At 31.1% G+C, this 18,753-nt stretch overlaps 2 protein-coding genes across 4 annotated transcripts in view; one reads left to right on the top strand and one right to left on the bottom strand.

Moving 5' to 3' along the window:
* The window catches only part of LOC111620693 (ras-related and estrogen-regulated growth inhibitor-like), a 151,223-nt gene that overhangs the window by 58,696 nt on the left and 73,774 nt on the right, over positions 1–18,753 (top strand). The gene's annotated exons all lie outside the window — the stretch shown is intronic.
* Positions 1–18,753, bottom strand: part of LOC111620686 — a 132,583-nt gene that overhangs the window by 55,413 nt on the left and 58,417 nt on the right. Inside the window, exons 6-7 of the mRNA XM_023362663.1 lie at positions 16,847–16,915; positions 8,369–8,564 (exon numbers count right to left, since the gene is read on the bottom strand). Of these exons, the coding sequence (XP_023218431.1) occupies positions 8,369–8,564; positions 16,847–16,915 (265 nt within the window). The remainder of the gene's footprint in view (positions 1–8,368; positions 8,565–16,846; positions 16,916–18,753) is intronic.

Raw genomic sequence — 18,753 nt, 5'->3', positions numbered from 1 at the left:
AGTCTTCTTGATTATACTGTATCTTTCTTAGATAAGATTGAACTGAACCCTATTGTAGATTTGTTCAAGCCATACTGCCCAGCAACATCAGACATCTTCTGCCCACTCTCTACCTTTGCTATTTTACCTTTCGAAAATAAAACTTGACACAAAATGTAACGAGTGCCCGCCTGATGGTCTCGCGAATACTATTAAAGAATTGTTTCTGTCAGGAAAAAAAGGCTGGAATTACAAGGGAAAGTTTCAAAGTTTGGAGGAATACTATCTGATCGGTATATTCCGGGTTGAGGTCGATGTTGACGTTTCCAGCGCTCTGAAAAGTTTTGAATTGTTCCCTGAAGACAAGGGAAAATTAATTGATATTTGCTATTTTTGTCGCTTCTTTTTATGTTTGTTCAGTGAAGTGTTCATTNAGATTGAACTGAACCCTATTGTAGATTTGTTCAAGCCATACTGCCCAGCAACATCAGACATCTTCTGCCCACTCTCTACCTTTGCTATTTTACCTTTCGAAAATAAAACTTGACACAAAATGTAACGAGTGCCCGCCTGATGGTCTCGCGAATACTATAAAAGAATTGTTTCTGTCAGGAAAAAAAGGCTGGAATTACAAGGGAAAGTTTCAAAGTTCGGAGGAATACTATCTGATCGGTATATTCCGGGTTGAGGTCGATGTTGACGTTTCCAGCGCTCCGAAAAGTTTTGAATTGTTCCCTGAAGACAAGGGAAAATTAATTGATATTTGCTATTTTTGTCGCTTCTTTTTATGTTTGTTCAGTGAAGTGTTCATTATCTGAATATGTGTTCATTGTCTGATCATAAAAATCTTTCGTGAAAGTGTTCGTTATCCGATTTATTCATTAACCGTTCACCCACTGTATTTGAGTTTTCACAAATTTAACATATCTTAAGCTGTACTATTAATATACTTAATGTGATGAAATGCCCTCTATTAACTGGTACTATTGAAGGTCGATTGCCCTCATAGGTAGCAGTTAATAGATTTATAAAAAATTGAATATTTAAAATCAACTATTGGTTAAAATTTTTTTTTTTTTAATTTTAAATATTCAGTTCTTTATAATCTAGAACAGTACATTAAATAAAAGTTAATAGACATTGATTATTCCAATTATAGGGTAAAAAATGCTGTTGTTATTAATAGAATACAGAAATTACAGAAAGAAAACACAGATAAATTACTAAATCTTGAAGTAAAAAATATGTATCTGAATATAAAATGGAATCTAATTGAAATAAGTCTAATTAAACTTAATATTGATAAAACTTTAATTGAATTAATAAAATTTTCATACAAAAAGAATTACTTCCCAAGTCAATCAGGAATTTTATAGGCAAATTGATGGCATAAGTATGGGGTGAAAGATGGGGCAAAAATTAGCTGAATTGGTTATGATAGATATAGATGAAACAATAAATAATATCCAAGGCATAAGATTAGTAATTAGATATTTAGATCATTATTTAATAATATACAATAGTAAAATAATAGATGATAAAATTATATTTAACACTATAAATAATATCAACGAAGACATCCAATTTGACATAGAACAAGAAAGAAAATAAACAACTAAATTATTTAGATATAACTATAATAAATAATCCTGATAAATTTACCTTTTTAACATATAAAAAGCCTTGTAATGTTAATAAAACAATCAACTATAACTCATATAATCCAGAAAATATCAAAAAGAACACCTATATCCTGGAACTAAAAAATATATATACTAGAATATCAAATATTAAAAACAAAGAAATTGAATTCAAAAAACTGGATAGTAAGTTTATACTTTATGATTACCCTAAATTAAAACTAAAAAAATGGCATAAACAATACTGGACCAATACATATAATACTAAATACAAACAAGATAAAAAACATAAAACCTTCCCGTATATTCAAAATATTTTCGAGAATTGCAATAAAATCCTCAACAAGGAAAATATTAGTTTGGCCCCATCTTTGACCAATAAAGTATAGCAAAGTGTATATAAAAATATTAACACCAACATGACAGTAAAATAAAAAATGATGGTGTTAAAAAAGTGGGAACAGTTTATAAAATAGAGTGTAACTGTAACAACCCAAGAACATATATCGGTGAAACAGGTCGCACATTAAAAGAAAGAATCAAAGAACACGAAGCCGCTATCAGTCTTAAATATGATAATTCACCATGGTATAACCACACAATAAACAAGAACTGTCAAATTAATAAAAATAATATAAAAATTTTGCATATTGAGAAAAATATTTACAAAAGGAAATTTAAAGAACATATTGAAATAAAGAAAGAACCTAAAGGCAAACTAATTAATATTTCAGAGAACATAGCAATCGACCCTCAATGGTACCAGTTAATAGAGGGTGTTTCACTACATTAAGTATATTAATAGTACAGCTTAAGCTTAAATATGTTGCATTTGTGAAAACTCATATATTGTACTTTGTGAAAAATCATTGTTTGATAAGTATATATATATATACATATACAGAATATTAATTGTAAGTAATTTTACCTTTTAATATTTAATGATTTTTTAAATTATATTGCAATGTAATGTATAATGTAATTTACACTTATAAGAAGAACTGATGTATAGTTACCTTTATTGTAAAAATTGAACAACAGAATACATAATACTGGATAAATTTCAAATAAAGTAAGACCTAGTCATGAAATTTTATGTTTTTTGTTATTATAAATTATGTTTTATGTGATATAAATTATGTTTTATGTGATATAGATAATGTTTTATGTATATTTACAGAAAACAAGGATGTGAAAGTGGAAAACTGTATGTTAATTCTCTATGAAACATTGTCTTTGTTTGTAGAAAATTTTTTATACAATATATAAGTAATGTCAGGTTCCTAACTGTACTGTTGTTGTTTTTTAACAGCACTGAAAAGGGGTAAATTTACAACAACCCAAAATGCATTTGTATAACACCCTTTCAATTTGTGCAATAAAGTCTTAATTTTCTAACCGGAAGTGCTGTGAGACTGTCAACCAAAAAGTTTTTGGATTAAAGTGACTTCATATATATGTATAGAATATACAGCATCCATATCACATTAAAAAGAATTCATATTATTGCTGAAGTGGGATAATTTAATCAAAAATTTTGTATTTGGATAAATTTGTTATTTTCTTAATGGAGATTAAATTTATTTCAGATTGAAAGTTATCTTTTAGTAAAATGCAGTGGAGTCTTGTACAATTTGGGTGATATGTTCCACGTTATAGGAAACTGTGTTAATAGTGAAAATAATATTGGACTTCACGCCGTATATTGGATAAGTAAAGTTGAGAAAATTATCATCTAGGCGTTAACAACCTACAGCTATCTACAAACAAATAGCGCTTTCAACAAAACTATTTTCGTCTTCTTCAGGTTGAAAGAACAGTTAATAACCTTCAAATTCAAATTACAGCAACAGCAAACCAGCAATGGAATAAAATCAAAAAAGAACAAACAGAGAATTTGAAAGGCGCGTGCTCGATGCCAATGTGCATGAGCAATAGAATATTTTGCGAGAATGCGGAGCTAGCGACGTTGTTTTAACCTGTTGTATAAGTTGACCCACAATGAAGGCACATCCAGCGTGGGGGTGTTGCATGGATTTAGCACGCTGATAAATAGCGCCTCCCATATATACAAGAGGTTCCTGCTATCACACTGTTTGAGTATCCCCACTTGGTCCCACATCGGAGTGTATTGGTGTTGCAACACCAATCTTGCCAACTCGGTGTCGCACCTACCCGTACTAATAGACTGTTTATGTTCGGAGATGCGGCAAGACAACGTTCTGGATGTCGCTCCAATGTACTGGGTATGAGTACCAGATGTTGTACTTTCCAATGGGATGGAATACACTCCAGACCGCTCTAGCACAGAAAACGGATCCCTGTCATTGCATAACATTCTTCTAAGGCTTGGCCGCGGCGACACTGGCAGGAAAAGCGCATGCTGCCTAAAAATACGGCAAATGCGGCCAGTAATACGGCCACAGAATGGTAATGGGGGCTGGATTATCGTACATTCTTCTGAGGCCTGCAAAGTCATGTCGAGAAATAGAGAACCTTTGACCTTTCTAAGCTAAGGATGTACCTGTACTTAGATCTAGCATAACCCGCCGCACTTACCGCTGCACTAATAGCTTCAAGCTCGATGTTGACAAGAGCTTGATTGGAAGACAATAAAAAGGCCCTTCTAACTAGAGGGGCAATAGCTGCATTGACATAGTGCCGCGGTTGGTACGCGGTGGCAGGGATTAAAGGAGGTATGCTGTTGAACTTATGGAACACGGAGAACACTATCGCACCCTGGGCTTTGGTGATGTTTAGATCTGAAAACGCAATTTCACCTCCCTTTTCCTTTTCCCAGGTAAACTTGATGGTAGAATAAACCTCCATAAGATAACTTTTGAGAATATGGAATTCCTCTTCCGTGTGCTGCCAGGCTACTAAGATATCGTCCACATTTGCTGCGCTGTGAAACCCTCCTTAACAAGCATAGCATTGGTGAGCATAACCGCCTCAAACTGCGGTACCGAGGGGTAGAGTGCAACCACATCCATCTTGTAGAAGTTGTAATTGCTATGGGATAGATTATTCAATACAGAAGAAATAGTGGCCTTTGCCGCAATGGACGATGACATAACTAAAGGCGATGGAGGAAGGAGCCACTTATTGAATAATCTATCCCATAGCAATTACAACTTCTACAAGATGGATGTGGTTGCACTCTACCCCTCGGTACCGCAGTTTGAGGCGGTTATGCTCACCAATGCTATGCTTGTTAAGGAGGGTTTCACAGCGCAGCAAATGTGGACGATATCTTAGTAGCCTGGCAGCACACGGAAGAGGAATTCCATATTCTCAAAAGTTATCTTATGGAGGTTTATTCTACCATCAAGTTTACCTGGGAAAAGGAAAAGGGAGGTGAAATTGCGTTTTCAGATCTAAACATCACCAAAGCCCAGCCGTGTTCCATAAGTTCAACAGCATACCTCCTTTAATCCCTGCCACCGCGTACCAACCGCGGCACTATGTCAATGCAGCTATTGCCCCTCTAGTTAGAAGGGCCTTTTTATTGTCTTCCAATCGAGCTTGAAGCTATTAGTGCAGCGGTAAGTGCGGCGGGTTATGCTAGATCTAAGTACAGGTACATCCTTAGAAAGGTCAAAGGTTCTTTATTTCTCGACATGACTTTGCAGGCCTCAGAAGAATGTACGATAATCCACCCCCCATTACCATTCTGTGGCCGTATTACTGGCCGCATTTGCCGTATTTTTAGGCAGCATGCGCTTTTCCTGCCAGTGTCGCCGCGGCCAAGCCTTAGAAGAATGTTATGCAATGACAGGGATCCGTTTTCTGTGCTAGAGCGGTCTGGAGTGTATTCCATCCCATTGGAAAGTACAACATCTGGTACTCATACCCAGTACATTGGAGCGACATCCAGAACGTTGTCTTGCCGCATCTCCGAACATAAACAGTCTATTAGTACGGGTAGGTGCGACACCGAGTTGGCAAGATTGGTGTTGCAACACCAATACACTCCGATGTGGGACCAAGTGGGGATACTCAAACAGTGTGATAGCAGGAACCTCTTGTATATATGGGAGGCGCTATTTATCAGCGTGCTAAATCCATGCAACACCCCCACGCTGGATGTGCCTTCATTGTGGGTCAACTTATACAACAGGTTAAAACAACGTCACTAGCTCCGCATTCTCGCAAAATATTCTATTGCTCATGCACGTTGGCATCGAGCGCGCGCCTTTCAAATTCTCTGTTTGTTCTTTTTTGATTTTATTCCATTGCTGGTTTGCCGTTGCTGTAATTTGAATTTGAAGGTTATTAACTGTTCTTTCAACCTGAAGAAGATGAAAATAGTTTCGTTGAAAGCGCTAGTTGTTTGTAGCGATAGCTTTAGGTTGTTAACGCCTAGATGGAAACTGTGTTATTGAGACATGCATTATCAGATGATTTTATGCAAGTGTAAACCTAGGCCTAGAAGTTGAAGAAGAAAACATATATCTCTGGACGACAAAATTAGAATTATGCATGAGTACTAGTTCAATTTTTCACCATGTTATAGGGGAGCACATTATATTGGAGTTCACTGTATAATCACAAAGACTGTCTATCAATAGATAGTTTATGTAACTGTATTTTATTGATTTCTTTAATTTGAGTCACCTTCTATCAACTTATTATTTTAATACATTTTTACGTACAAAAACGTAGAAAACAAAGAAAATTATTATTATTATTATTTGAACTCACCAGTAAATTATGCACAGTAATAAACAGATGAGCCATAAATATGAAGTTTTAAAAAATAAAAATTACATAATATCAAATAAAGTTTCTCTGCAAAAAAAGAATGTTTGATAAATTTTATAAATTAAATAAATAGAATTTAAAATAATTATAAATAAAATACAAAATTTTAAACCTATTGTGTAATTTTTTGTAAAAAAAAGAATTAAATTAATATTTTATATGTCTACAGTTTGTATAAAAAGTCAAAAGTGACCAAAAACAAATATTTTTTATTTGAAACAAATTTCATTTGGCCTCTCTCCAGAACTTTCATCAACTCTTTAAAGATCAAATAATGGGATTTAAAAAAAACACCCTTAAAACTAATATAAAAATTTAACAGATAAAAATGTTCTTTGTGAGTTTAACAAAATGTTTAATCTAATTTTTAAATTGTAATCTGCGTCATATCAGTAGCTTTCTTCGGACAGCCAAATATAGAATTTTCTTTTGATAAACTGGAGAAAAGCCAAAAATATATCACAAATAAGGAAAAACAATTTTTTTTTCTTTGGTCGTGTTCTATATTTTCATTCGCTGTCAACAACGTACAATATTTATTTTATCCTGTTGACATTTATATTAATTCATTCATTCTTGAATGGTGTAACAAAAATTTATTGTCCTATTATAAAAATATATTTATTATAAATAATCCCAACTAACTCGGGCAGATTTTTTTGAAAAATTGTACAGTAATGAAAAAGTTCTTGACAAGAGAAAAATTATAATTATGACAAAATTAAAATTATTGAGTGATTTTGATATTCAGAAGTCTTTGTGATACCATGCATTAATATATATTACTGTATATTGCCAGTTACAGTTACTAAAAATTGTACATTGATTTAACTGTCATATTTTGAGCTCATTTCGTGTAATAATAAATTCAGCAGTATAACCTACTAAGTAAAACTTCTATATAGAGCAGATCTCATAAATTATGGTACTGCATATTTGCCTTCTCATTTTCACAGAAAACATCCCATTAACTTGTTGTTTTGTAAACTCAGACATCCTTCACCCTCTGTTAGTCCAAATTAGTAGAAGTTTACTGTAGTAAATACGCTTTTTAAATTTTATGTTGCTATGTACTGGTAATATTTAGTTTATTATAAGCTTAATACAGTGAGATTCAACAGTCTCTCATATGTAGACAAAGGTTATATACTTATAACCTTATATAGTTACTCAAAGTCACAGAATATGATGGCACTTGTATGATGTGTGTTAAAGGATCCTCACATGCCATTTAACTGAATGCATATATGAATGCTTTTTCTTCCACTCATGGTGAATACATGTTAACATGTCTGCACACATGCATCCTTTTGGATATTTTGTATGGAAACTTTTGAATCACAATATACAATTAATCATTTTTAATATACTGTAAATTAAAGTTATAAGACTATATTTGAGGCATTAAATTTGCTCTTATTATAGAATTAATTATTAATTTAATCAATATTTAAAATCAATTTTAGTTTAATTTAATCATTAACTATTACTCAGAAACTTGTCAGATGAGATATTTAAAATAATATATATATATATATTCATTCATTTAAAAATATGCTTGAATAAAGGAACACAGCAGAAGAAGCAATTTTTGTGCCAACAATTTTATGAAATACAAGAAAAATATATATATTTCCATTTTGAAATTTTGTTAAAAACTCAAAAACGAAATAAATGGATATGAAAAATTCTCATTTGTACAAATTAAACATGTTTTGTGGTATATATAAAAATTATATTAAAGTATAACTGTGCATTATAACAGGCATATATCATATATAAAAATGTAAACAAACAGATTTAAGCGAAACATTCCAAGGGAATAATTCAGCCATATTATATTCTTTGTGTGTGTTTTTTTTATATATGACAAATTATGGTATGGAAACAATCAAGACATTCAACAGATAGCATACAAGTGGACAACATATAAATAAATCAGCAACTAAAGAGAAACAATTTAAAGTGTCATGCACATTCTGTACCTTCCATTTGTAATGCTTGAGTTGCTATTGATCCCATAGATACAGACTTACGGGTGGCAGGCTGGGAAGCCTCCATCCCAACTTTCGGCCAGGCGTACTGAGAACGGTATTCGCTCTTGTTCTGCTGGTCTTCCGTTTTGCGTACTCCGGGATTGCCATGCGGACGACAAGGCGGAGGGTAGCTAAGAGCCATTGCCTATATATAACACATATATACATATTAATGATATGATTTAAAAAGAATAAAATTTTCAAGAATAATTTTAAAACTTCTTTATTATTTTCTATTTTTTGAATGCAGGGGTACCCAATAGGGATTGTAAATTTACCGACTTTTTCATTTACCGATAATTCGGTTAATGAAAATTAAAATACCGGTTTACCGGTAAATTACCGGTAAATATTTTTCCTGAAAAATAAAATTATGGTGATAAAAAATATAAGTAATTTTGATTTCCATTTCACATTTTTTTATTTCAAAGGTATAGGATATAAAAAATATAAAAATTAAAGTGTTATTCAAAACAAACTATAATAATAACTTTTAGAAACATAAATAAAATAATACAGAAAATAAAAATAAAACAGAAATAATATATAGTATCATCTTATTGTTTACCATTTTTTAAAAAATAACTTCTCAAGAAACTTAAATTATTTAAAGTCTTATCTCCTAATTTCGATCTAATTTTTGTATAAAATAATCCAGAATAGGGTTTTTTTTTAACTCTTTCCGCCATGTGAGCCTCTTTTTGCAAGCCCATTATGGGTTCGGCCAGGTCTGCAATGGCGCTGTCTGGTTGTGAGGGACGGGGACCGACATATCCGTACGAGCCACCCCCGGAAAAGTTCCTGGGATTTTTCGACCCGTTCGGATTCGAACCCAGGTCCCCCAGAGCGGTAGACTGCCATTTTGACCACTTGGCCATCCAGCCACATCCATATTAGGTTAGATTAGGTTTCTAGACTTTTTCGGACAGCATCTTTAAGTAATAAAAATGTTTTCAGCATGTTTAGTAAGCTATTCCACCTGGTTCTAAAATCTAAAATTAAAGAAAGTTCTTTTTGTAAGAGTAATAGGGATTCCCCACGAAAATAAGGTTAGAATAATACATATTTGAACAATCTTAAGGCATAATGTTAGAATCTTGTAATATATATTTGTATTTAAATATTTTACACAGTTGTTAGAAGTAAAAAATTTATTTAAGGTACAAATTTTAATGTTATTTTGCAATAATATTGCATTAATGTCCTGTCATAATGAGGTGTATTCAAAATTGCTATTAATTTAAAAAATACGTGAAATATTTACGTATTATTATTATTTTTAAATATTAAAAAAGAAATATTTACTTACTCTTTAAGAAAAACGTTGATTGTAAAGATTATAAATCTTTAATTAAAAATCTCAAAAAACGGCAGAGCAAAAATATATAACTAGAGCTTTCTGTACAATTTACAGCGCCTCTCAAACCCAAGAAAGTTTAAATTAAAATTAAACAGAAAATATCTCACATAAAATTAATAATTAAGTATATTGTTCCTTACACTTATCTGTATTTTTTTTTTCAATGTTCCTTTAGCCCTTTTAAATATCTTTAAATACAATATTCTCTACATAAAAATTTTTAGTATGAATTTTTCATTTACCGAATTACCGGTAAATTTCAAAAATTTACCGGTAAGTTTACCGAATGTTTTTTTGTCAATTTATTGGTTAACCGGTAAATCGGTAAACCGGTATACAATCCCTAGTACCCAACATCTAGTCGCTAGCAACTCCTGAAGCTGATTTATTTGGAAATTGTTGAATAAAATTTTAGTAAAATGAAATACACAATTTTGAATTCTGATTTATGTTGAAAAATTAAATTGGAATTAATACTTTATTTTATTATTAATTTCAACCTATTTTAAATTTATTCTTAATTTGTTATCAATATAGAAAGTAGTCAGCCAATTAAATTTACTTTTGGAAATGAGTTGACAAACAAAAAAAAAAAACAAGAGATGAGACTGATTTAAAATACCATTCTGTACTTAAATACTATCAAAATTTATCAAAAACAATCAAAAATAATCATATTTTGATGATGCAAATGACAAAATATGTATGCAAATAGAATATGATTCAAGAAATATTGTTTTTTATAATTCAAATATTATTTCAAGTTATCAGTAAATATGACTTTAAATATAGATATGCTGACTTTTATGAATTCTGAAGAATGAATTATAATAAACTATGATAAAAAATTATTACCGTTGGCATTCAGCCAATAGAGAATCCTACTTACACAATATTATAGTATCTTTCTTATGAAATCTAAATATTTTAACTAATAAAAGTTTTATATATTTTATTAATTATTTATATTATTGATGAGATAAATAAAGGCACAATAGTTTGTATATCAGAATTATGTGTAAATTTATTGTAAGTACACCAGATATGTATTTACATTATTGATATACTGTACGTATTAGCATATATTGTATATTTATATGAGATTGAGCTTGTCTACTAACACGATAATATATTTTATACTCTCAACATTTGTTTAGTGAATAAAAAAAATAAATCACACATTGTATTGTTTCAGAGTGTTAAATTAGAAAGGAGACAATGAAACAAGTTTAAATTTAAATACATTCATTAACTTTCATGTTAGTATACCCAGGAATACAACTACAGTAGAGCATCGATTATCTGAATATCGATCAACTGAAACATCGATTAACCGAAAGCGTTCCAGTCAGCAAATTTAAATTTCCACTAGTGCTGTGGCACTGCAATATTTGGCTATATCTTGGGCTACTCCAATATTATTTTTGTTGGTGTGCGTGTTTTAGCTGGCAGCACTGGTGCGACCATGAGAGGGTACTTAAGGACTCACCAGGATTTGAATGAATTTCAACATGGGATAGGTTAATATATTTTTTTGTACATAATCGGTTATTCGAACAACCCCAGTCCCAAATGGTTTCAGATAATCAATGCTCTACTGTATTTCATTGTCTCTTTTCTAACTTAATGTATGGAAAGTGGGTTATCATGTCTTATAACCTAATTACAGTATATACTTTATAACAACTTTCATATATTATATGGTTAATAATGCATAATACACATATAAAATGACTACATGTTTATTAATTAATCCTTAAGCCCTAAGCCCGAGATATCTTGGGCTTGGGGCTTAAGGATATTTACAATGATTTTTATCACAAAGTTTCAGTGCAGGATTAATTAATTAAGAATAATTGGCATTAATTAATTAAGAATAAAAATATAAATTGTTTACTTTTCAGACATTTTAATTGACAAAATAACTATTGACAAACATTTTAATAATATATACATTTTGCCAAGCACCTTAACATTTAATTATAATGACTCTCTCGAGCGATTGAGAATAGCAATTATACACATGCAGAATAAATTCTTTATTGTACATACTACATAATTGCTATCCTTTATCACCAGGAGATTTTAAAACTAAAACATCAATAAAAGTGCTTGGCAAAAGTGGTTAAGTGCTTTATTTATGACATTCCAAAGACTGATTATTTTAACAATTTTTATTTACAATTATAATTTAACATACTTTGATATTTGTTACATACAGCTGCACCTTGGTAACTATATTTTTACTACTGCAAACAAGGTTCTTTAGTATCCATCACAATAACTGAATCAAATTATCCCAGTATTATGAATTTCTTTTAAGTGCATTTGTGAAAGTCTTGATAGTAAAAGTGGGAAGTAAGAAGTATTTGTACTTCCTACTTATCTCTTTACATTCTCACTCTTTTTTCATTTGTTTGACAGTACTGTGTCTACATTAATTTCAGGTGTGCAGTTTAATGATTTTTATCACAAAGTTTCAGTGCAATCTGAAACCATTCGCATTTGATATTTGCTGATTGCCAAATAGTTACCTATTTATCCCCTTTGATTTGGCACAATATACCGACAAGGAGTAAGAAATAGCAAATACCAAATATCAGTCGTCAGTCGCAAGTACAGTCGACCCCCCTATAACGTGCGTTCCTATAACGACAATTCCTATAACGTAGCGAAAAAATTGTAGCAACATTCGTATAAAGTACTGTACCTCCTATAACGTCGTTTCGCGACAAGATTGATAGAATCTGGACCAATAGTGGATGAGCAGCCAAACTACTTTCCTCCGACCCTGCGCCACGCTACAGAGCGGCTAAATTGAGTTTGCTATCGTCTGTACAGTATTATATATAAATTAGGTACTGTACATATAATTATATATTAACTTATTGTAACTTTATTATAATTAAATACACAATTTCCTCCGTCTAGCGTGGCGCCACGCTACGGAGATTTTAGGCAATAAATTGAGTTTATTATCGTCTGTACAGTATGTAAATTTGGTACCGTAAGTCTAATACAGCACTAATTTTATACATTTCTTGTGAAAGAAACACTTCTTATTCAATGGCCATAAAAATTATTTATATTAATGATGCCTCCAAAGATCAAGTTATTTTTCTGCGAAAAATTATTTATCAGAAATCGCGGCTGCCATTTTGTGTGCTGTTCCGCGACGAAGACAAGCTTTGAACAACGGGCGTAGTCGAATGGTGCACACTCGGTAAGTAATCCTATAATTTTTTGTTTATAGCATAGTTTATACAGATTATTCCCAAAAAATTATACGTGTTTTGGAAATGTTGAGTGGAATTAGTCTAGAATCGGTTAATTTTATAGAAGAAAACCTTTCAAACAGCCTTAGTCCGTAAAGTTCACACCTGTCGGGCTGTGATTGGCTCATGTATTTAATCATTCCTACAACGTAAAATTCGATTAGCGTGGAACATATCTAAGCGTTATAGGGGGGTCTACTGTAAATCATCTACACTATTTGACATTGACCAAATGTTTGCTCTGCATTTGGCAAATACTGAGTGCAAAGATCTTCCTCTACAAACTTATTCTTAACAGGTCATTACAATATGTCCACCATCTCATTTGTTTATTTTCATTGTTGCTATGTTTTCATACAGTAGTATTTGATATGAAGTATATTCTACAGTGTCATTATAAGATTTCCAATACAGCCTACTGCATATTATAAAGAAATAAAAAATAAAACACTAATATCCAAATTTATTATATTTTAATTGTTTTCAAGAGCACATTAGATTTTGATAATTCAGAAGTTGTAGAAGAGCAAGAACATGAGAAAGCTGATTTACAAGAAAATCCCCCTCTCCCTGAAGCATGCTATGGGGTATGGCTATATTTAATTAAACACATTGTTCAGGATATATCTTCAGCAGTTATAACAAACTAACAGAGAAAAGCAACAATCTATTGTATCCAAAGATTTCATGGTCAGTTACAAAACATATTTCATGAGCTATGAAAAGAGTAATTTGTTCTGTGAAGATATTGTGGTGATTATAAAGGAAACATTTTTTCCTATTTCCTACACTGCAATTTTACACAGACTTGGAACAAGTATTATGGATTTTGGACTAACAGTATATACAAACATTGCAGAAAACTATTTTCTCATCTGAATTACAATACTTCTGTTCTACTAATGGTGTATGTAATGCTAAAATCTTGATCCCATCTCGCTCCAGGTAAGTTCATTATTAACTTGTTTACATAGTTGGCACAGGTCCTTACAAGCACAAACTTCAATCAACTAACAGTCATTAGTGTGTGCCACAGTGTGTTGCTGTTCATAATTTAAATAATAATTTTTATTTTTTCAAATAATATATCAAATATAAATGTACACGAGTAAATTACTAATGTGTGTTCTATTTTAGCTGTTACTGCTAGTTCTTCAAATTAAAAACTTGGTGACATTTTTGATAGAGTGCTTGGAATAATTAATAATAAATAGAATTACAAGTGATTTCAGCCAAGCTAGAGCATTACTGACTGTCGACTGACTAAATACCTGAAGAGTATTTTAAGTGAGCAGACAAAGAACTGTGTGTAATTAACTGAATATCTGAATATGTTGTATAACTAGACTGAATGGCTTGATAATGTGGATCAAGCCTAACTGTATTTTATTGGATTATTGTAGGAAAACAATAATGGTGTTGTTTCTTTTGAAATTTTATAATTTTATAATTAATTTTATGTAAGTTTTGAGTATATGCTTTGTAGAATGAAAGTATTAAAATTCAAACATTCAAATTTTGTAGTACATTTGATTTTGATCTTTATTTCCAGATTTAAATGATTATATCATCAATCTCTTATTTCTTGAATACATCTAATTCGAAACAATTCAAATTTTATAATNTTATTAATTTTTTATTAAAATTGTATTATACAAATACAGTTTTAATAAAGCTGTTATATACCTTCTTCAAATAAAATTCTGACATCATCCAACTTGCTCCAAATGGCAATTACATGTGATGTTATCATAGATGATGGCTGAAATTTTAGACAATATTCAGCAATTGTTCTTCACCGAATACGCAGCAATAGGCAACATTTTCTTTTGTCTATTCATTATTGTCATTCACATTATGTAAATATTATACAACATAAAATTGCTAATCTTTTTCAGGTGTCCACATTTTATGTTGTGTAATTTTCTCTTGTTTAAGACAATGTGGGATGATGACCACTTCCACTGATTCTCTTCCATCATAAAACTGAAGATGTTAGAACAGTTCAGAGCCTCATTATTGCATGTCTTTTGTGCTAGTTTTATGGTTTCAGTAACACAAAGACCCACATTAAAACAAAATTTAATTGCAATTCTCTGTTCACTTTTTGAATCTATGATGCAACAAAACAGACATAGTTACACTAGATGCTATAAATCACAAGTTTCTGTATGCACACTAGTGACACTCTGCAAGTACAATAGTTGCTACTACTTAGCACGTTTGCCAATACTCTTTAGTCCTAAAACTTATGGACTGCACAGTGTATTTGGTAAATTGAGATTGTCATTTATTTCATGAAGAATGGATTTAATTATAATAGGCTAATTTCTAAAGAAAAATTGATGAACTGTGATTCAAATAGCCATGCAGGCTTTACATCCTATCTTTTTTTTATGCAAAATTTCCTTTTAATCAGTGGCACCATTCTTTACCGTGTCAACTGCCATTTTATCTTTGGCAAAAATGCTTGAAACACCCACACCAATTAGAACTACTCTGCTCTGCTGTCTCTTCAATTGACAAGGATGGATTTTGTTCTCATACCTAAGCTTATATATATTAGGAAGTATTTCTTTAGCTTGTCCTATTAAATGTCCTTCCTTGTTATTTTGAAGTAACATTGAAATGATTTGTTTGGTTTGGCATTCAACATTGAGTTTCTGTTTGACCTTTTTAACAATTTTTGATATTTAATTTCTGATATTTTTACAAAAATATCAGAAATTTCAAACAGACTATAATAATGTAAACATGTCTTATAATTTTCTATTATGTGTTCTTTATACACTAGTTCTAATTTGTAATGAACACAGAACTATTTTCCTTTGAATATATAGTCTAATGCACTGTTTTTGAACCTGTGGGTCGCAAACCCCAGGGGGTCACAAAGCCTTACACGGGGGGGGTCGCGGGTGTAAGAAAAGACAAGTGTTTGTAGGTCCTACACTACAATAAAAAAAACTAGAATTTCAGTGAAAAGACTGTGCCTGTTTATTTTACAGTACAGTTGGTTTTTCGATCAATATTTAAAGAAAGAAAATTAAATACGTAGTTTTTAAAATCACTGATATAGTTTAAATATGGCCCCGGGAGGGTTGCCAAAATTTTTTAACTTGTAAAGGAGTCGCGTATTCAAGAAGGTTGAAAAACACTGGTCTAATGAACATAAACTCCATTTTTATGCTGGGAAAGACTAAAGTTTCTTGACTCATAAAATAGCTTTTATTCAGAATTTTTTTAATTATATAAAAATATTTTCAAAACTATTAATTCTGGTTTAAATTCCTTAGAAATGTGGAATTCCTTACTCAAATTGTAGAAAAGAAAATATACTTTTGCACTATAATTCAATCAAATATCCAACAAAATTCAACTAACATGTTAATACATGGGCATGTGCAACCAAGGTCGAGGGCTTTATCTTCTTAGGACCAGATCCCATTGCATGCAACTATATCCGTGTAAATGCTGCTAAAAAATTGGACAGGGCCACAAATGGGTTTAAAACTGTCCCAATTACATAACTAACCTTTATAATTTATTAATTTCTTTAACAAGTTCAGTGTAACTCAATGGAATTTCTCTATTCAGTCAACCAATGCAAATTAACATGTTATTTATATAAACGTATCTCAGTTTGGTTTATTCAAAGAGTTCAATGGCAAAATGTAAATGTTTTTATGAAATTTATTAATAAAAAAATAAGATGTAGATATGCTAAAATAATTTATTTATTTATACTTATTATTAAATTAAGATATTATTTTACTTAATTATTAATTAACTTACCACATCACCATCTTTGGTATTTTTTACACCTTTCTCCTGAGCTTTCTTTCCTGGATTTCCAGAAGGATTCTAAATAATTAAAATAATGAATATTTTAATACTTTTCATTCACTTATTTATAAAAATTAAATTGGACTGTAACATAGTAAAGTTTAATATAAATATAAAAAAATATTGCACAATTCTATAAAGATAATAATGTATTTATAAAAAGTTTAACGTTATGATGTTAATTTATTAAACATAAGGTTTTTAACCCACTGTGTATTAAAAACTGTTACTGCTTTATGCTGCTGATGACTTTTTATTAATTAGTTCATATTTACATGCTAACATTATGACAGTTTCGATGACTAATAGGTGATATTATATCCCTATTCAATTAAAACTGTTTTTCTCAGAGCAAAAACGTTTTTAATTCTAAGAACTGAATTGGATTTATTGAATGTTTAGGAGTTTCCTTAACAAATTTATGACGTATACATACAAACACATTCATTTAATTTTAATTTATGATGTGACTAAGAAAATACTTTAATAACAAAACTTAGATTTTCATTAAGAATGAGAGTCTGTTGGACTTTTCCTACTAAAATAGTAATGAGATCAGTAGATTAAATTTTACACACACATTTTCACTTTTTTTATCGTAAATCATTATATTACTATTAATTGAATTACTTGATGCATCTTTAACAGTGGAATTTTTAAAATAAAAAGAACATTTCAAATGTTTTCAACCCAGTTAACAGGCTGTCTTCAGGTAGGGACAGTCAAAAAAGGAGCCTCTTGTTTGACTGTCCCCATACTAGGATGGCCCATTAACTGGGTCAAAAACATTTGTGCTCTTTCTTAAAAATTTCACTATTAAAGGTGAATTAAGTAATTCAGTTAAGTTACCACAGTGCCTATATTAGGCACTGTGGTACATCTTTACTTGTATTAAAGAATTTTTTTGTTTTTACTGTAAAAATAGTTGTAAAGCTCTTTCAATTTATTCATCAGTAAAACTCAACATGTATAAATTCAATAATGATGCAATGTGGTAAACAAATAATACTTTCTTCCTTTAACTATTTATGCATTGGATGAGATAAATTACAATATATTTACAAAACTATGTACAGATCCCTATACAACAAAGGAAAAATTATGTATCCATGATTTGGCATCATCTGAGATGTGATGTACTTCCTCAACAGGCCTTGGGAAGCCATAGATAGGACAATCAGTTGCTAGGTGTATCACAGTCTGGAAGGATCCACATTCAAATTGAAGGGTCTATTGATTGCTGCCATTTATTGAGATATTCTAAGCAACCACAATTAGTCCTTACTCTGTTAAGAGTTGTCCATGAATTTCTTGGGAGACTGAATCCTGGTTGCCTCTTTGTAGGGTCAAGAATTGGGCATTTGTTGGTAAAAGTCAAGGGAATTCCATTCCTTCTTCTATGCTATAGATATGTCGAATTGTGTTTCTTGCAATATTTTACCTTCTTTCCATATTGGTTTCCTTGATTTTAGTCTTTCCTTGGGATGCAGGAGGTTTCTGATAGGGTGTTATTCATTTTCTATGATTTTATTATATTCTTTTAATGTGAAGACTTTTAAGAGAGGGGAGGGATCTTTGACGATATTAGGAGTTGAACAGAGTGTTGAAGAAACTGTCCTCATTATTTTGTTCAGTTCTACATCAATCAACTTTGTGTATGCACTTCTGTTCCAAATTGCAGCACAGTACAGTGGGTGATCGGTTAATGAACAGATTGGATAATGAACACTTACGTGAAAGATTTTTATGATCGGACAACAAACACATGTTCGGATAACGAACACTTCACTGAACAAACATAAAAAGAAGTGATGAAAATAGCAAATACCGATTGATTTTCCCTTGTCTTCAGGTAA

This window comes from Centruroides sculpturatus, unplaced genomic scaffold, assembly GCF_000671375.1.
Source record: "Centruroides sculpturatus isolate CEXI.00-Female unplaced genomic scaffold, Cexi_2.0 scaffold287, whole genome shotgun sequence".
In the NCBI taxonomy this organism is placed as follows: domain Eukaryota; kingdom Metazoa; phylum Arthropoda; class Arachnida; order Scorpiones; family Buthidae; genus Centruroides; species Centruroides sculpturatus.
Note: the sequence above shows the minus strand (reverse complement) of the source record. Positions and strands in the feature narration are given on the sequence as shown.